The sequence below is a fragment of the Alligator sinensis genome, unplaced genomic scaffold (genome assembly GCF_000455745.1).
Source record: "Alligator sinensis unplaced genomic scaffold, ASM45574v1 scaffold1494_1, whole genome shotgun sequence".
NCBI classification, from domain to species: Eukaryota; Metazoa; Chordata; order Crocodylia; family Alligatoridae; genus Alligator; species Alligator sinensis.
This window is the reverse complement of record NW_005842724.1, coordinates 203,140-206,325: the sequence shown is the minus strand read 5'-3', so window position 1 is coordinate 206,325 and position 3,186 is coordinate 203,140. Positions and strand designations below refer to the sequence as shown.

At 39.6% G+C, this 3,186-nt stretch overlaps 1 protein-coding gene across 6 annotated transcripts in view; it reads right to left on the bottom strand.

The window, feature by feature from the left end:
* The window catches only part of ADGB (androglobin), a 286,810-nt gene that overhangs the window by 171,853 nt on the left and 111,771 nt on the right, over positions 1 to 3,186 (bottom strand). For all 6 annotated transcript variants that reach the window (XM_006034315.3, XM_025216304.1, XM_025216303.1 and 3 more), the window contains one exon: positions 183 to 327. In XM_006034315.3, the coding sequence (XP_006034377.2) occupies positions 183 to 327 (145 nt within the window). The remainder of the gene's footprint in view (positions 1 to 182; positions 328 to 3,186) is intronic.

The following is a 3,186-nucleotide window of genomic DNA, read 5'->3' as shown; positions in this document are numbered from 1 at the left end:
GAATCAATATAACTATAAAAATGTAAAGAAATGACAAATTAATTTAAATGCAGAAAGAACCATCTTAGTAACAAAGTTTTTAAGAATCTACATCTCCAGGGATTCAGTATTCGATGGTCCATCTTCCACTAACCTTTCCAGCATAAAATTGGGTCAAGTTAAAAAAAAAGTTATTTTTTTACCTGAGAAGCCTCTTCCATAATCAAGGGTTTCATAATTTGATTCACATCCAGGTAAGTGTCATTTACATTTTCATCACACTCAACGACTGAAGGGAGGGTGGATGCAAGACGAAATCCTTTTTTGATGGTAGACGATAGAAATTGGCTAAAAAACAGTAATATAAAAGCAAGTGCAGGCACATTAATCCACACATGTTTTTAAATTGCCTTCAGAAATATCTTTATTTGAAAAGAAGGGTTTGTCAAAACAATGTATATTTCTTTTATTTCATAAACCTAATAGGGTAGGAAGAGTACCTAAATAATATGTATGTTATGCACCATTCCTGCCTTAATACCACATACACAGACAAACAGAATCTACTCCCTCTCAGCCATCATCTTGCTCCCAAATAAATTAAACCCATTTTGCAAAATTATAGACATCAGGAATAAAGGACTTCTTTGGCATCTGGAAAAAATGCATATAAAAGGATTTAAACAAATGGAGGCAGAAAGAAACTGTGCTTTCCTTTCTAAAGGATGAAGTTTTACTTTTTCAGATAAAATAGGTTTCCATGGATACCAGACAACTAAAAACCAGTGGTAAACCAGGGTAATTTGTATATGGCCCAATCTTACATCCACTGATATAAAAATGAGCTTTGTCTTTGACTTCACTGGGAGTAAAAGCATACTATAAATGACTGTTAGAAACAAATCATTTGATTACTTATTTTATGAGCTATCCACACTAAATCAAAACAATTATATATAAATGTCTAACGATAGTATGACAGTAAGAAAATACAGAGTAAAGTGCAAACTTGCTTTCTTAAAAGAGAACTGAATGTCTAATACTTAAGCAACAACACTAGCAAAATTATCTTCTCTTAAGGAATGTTTTAATATTTATATTATTTATTAGAACAACAGTAGGAAATTAAAAATAGTTGTGGTCCCAATTGTGAGTCTAACATCGTTTAAGCAGCTTACATTATTTAAACAGCTCTATTACTTTAGTAAAATGTTCATTTTCACTGTATATTTTTGGTTACTACCTGTTAATTAAATCACAGGAGATTAAATTAGATGATTGTCATGGAAACCTAACAGATTAAGTATGTCATCTTTGACAGAGTAAAACAGACCAGGAAGCAATTTGTTAAATTTGAAAAACATACCATAGAGTAGGTTATATGTCTATTACAACATTTTATTTATAAATATTACTTCACTTATTATCTGATACTGCCTTTTTGTTTAGGCTACTACTCCAGCTATATTTTTTAGAAAAAATTGCTAAAGACATTGAAAAATAAGACATGCAGTTGCCCTAGTTTACCATCTGTAGGCATGTGTAGATGAAATGGGGGCCCTAAATTGAAGCGGTGGGTTTTTAAACTCACCACTTCAATTTAGGGCCCTTAAAGCCCCTGTGTTGTGCACACACCCTGCACTTATCTGCCTCTCTAGCAGTGGGGAAGGGAGGGCAAGCTGCTGGTAGGTAGAGTGTTCCCTGGGCTGTGGGGGAGGGCTGGTACTTCTCTCCGCAGTAGCGGTGGTCTCCCCCAGGAGGCACCCACCCGCAGGCACCCAGCTCAGGCGCTCCCGGGGGACACCGCAGCTGTGGAATTAAGCACTGGGCCCCCGCACAGCTCAGGGAGGCAGGCTCTGGGGAGGGGGAGAAGGGGGTGGAAATCAGGCTTGCCGCTTTTCTTGGGTGGAGCCTGCCTTCCCAGGCTGCTGCAGGGCATCCTGCAGAGCCCCTGAGCTGCATGGAGCCCAGTGCTTTGCTCTATGGCTGTTGGCGCAGCCCCAAGTCATTTAAGGCACATTACGTTGCTGAATTTCCTACAGTGGCTGGAATGTGCAATATGCTGTCGAGGCGTGCAAACACTGACATCATTAAAGCAGTGGAAAAGCATTTAGCCTGCTTTAAAGTGTCGTGCACTCATGCCCCTCATTTCATCTACACACGGCCTATACAATTCTTTTTATACAGAGATAAAACAAAATAGACAAAAATCATTATCCCACTGATATTTCAGAATCATATTTTTAGGCAATTATTAATTTTGTTTTTAAAAAAACACTATTACATGGCCAATTAGCTGATTGAAAAATCCAGCCTGCATCATACCTCGGCGTGATCACTAAAACAGAGTTTTCCAATTACATCACATGGTTGTATTACATCATAACAGAATTGTCAAAGGCTGAGTACACACATTCAAATGATCTGGAAGATTTCTCCAAGGTTTGTTCTCTTGGTAGAAAAACTTACCCAGAAATGCCTGAATAGACATTTATTCTGAACCCTGAAGAGCAGAGAGCTTGCAGTGCTGACACTCCACAGCTAGAGGGCCCTATGAACACGTCAGGGTGCTCTGCAGGCCCAGAGACAGATGACAGCAGTGTACAGAGTAGCTTTGATGGCTGACCCAAACTGCTCAGAGTCAGCCTGTGTCTCCCTGCAGCACTCTGTGGAATTGTAAAGGGCTGTGTTGTAGTCCCTGCTCTGGGGGATGCGAGGGAGCAAAGCACCCTGGGATGCTGGAGGATTACGTAATGGCTGCTCTCAGAAGGGAACATAAACAGACATCGGTTTCTCCTGGGAGTGATTTAACTCTAATTGTTCCCGAGTTATTTTTCTCCTGGAGTGACCATCTTTACTTTGAGAGAAAAATCACGGTTTCTCATGGGAAATACAGACTAGATGAAAGTACTGTCAAGTGGATATGTAACTGGTTAGATCATCACACTCTGTAACCAGTCCTCAACAACTCAATGTCTAGTAGGAAGGAAGTATCAAAAGGAGTTTCCTATGGGTTGGTCCTGGGACCAGTATTGTTTAATATCTTCATTAATGATTTAAATGACGGGATCAAGTGCACACTTAGAACATTTGAAGATGACATCAAGCTGGGTTGAACTGCAAACACTCCATAGATTCATAGATGTTAGGGTCGGAAGGGACCTCAATAGATCATCGAGTCTGACCCCCTGCATAGGCAGGAAAGAG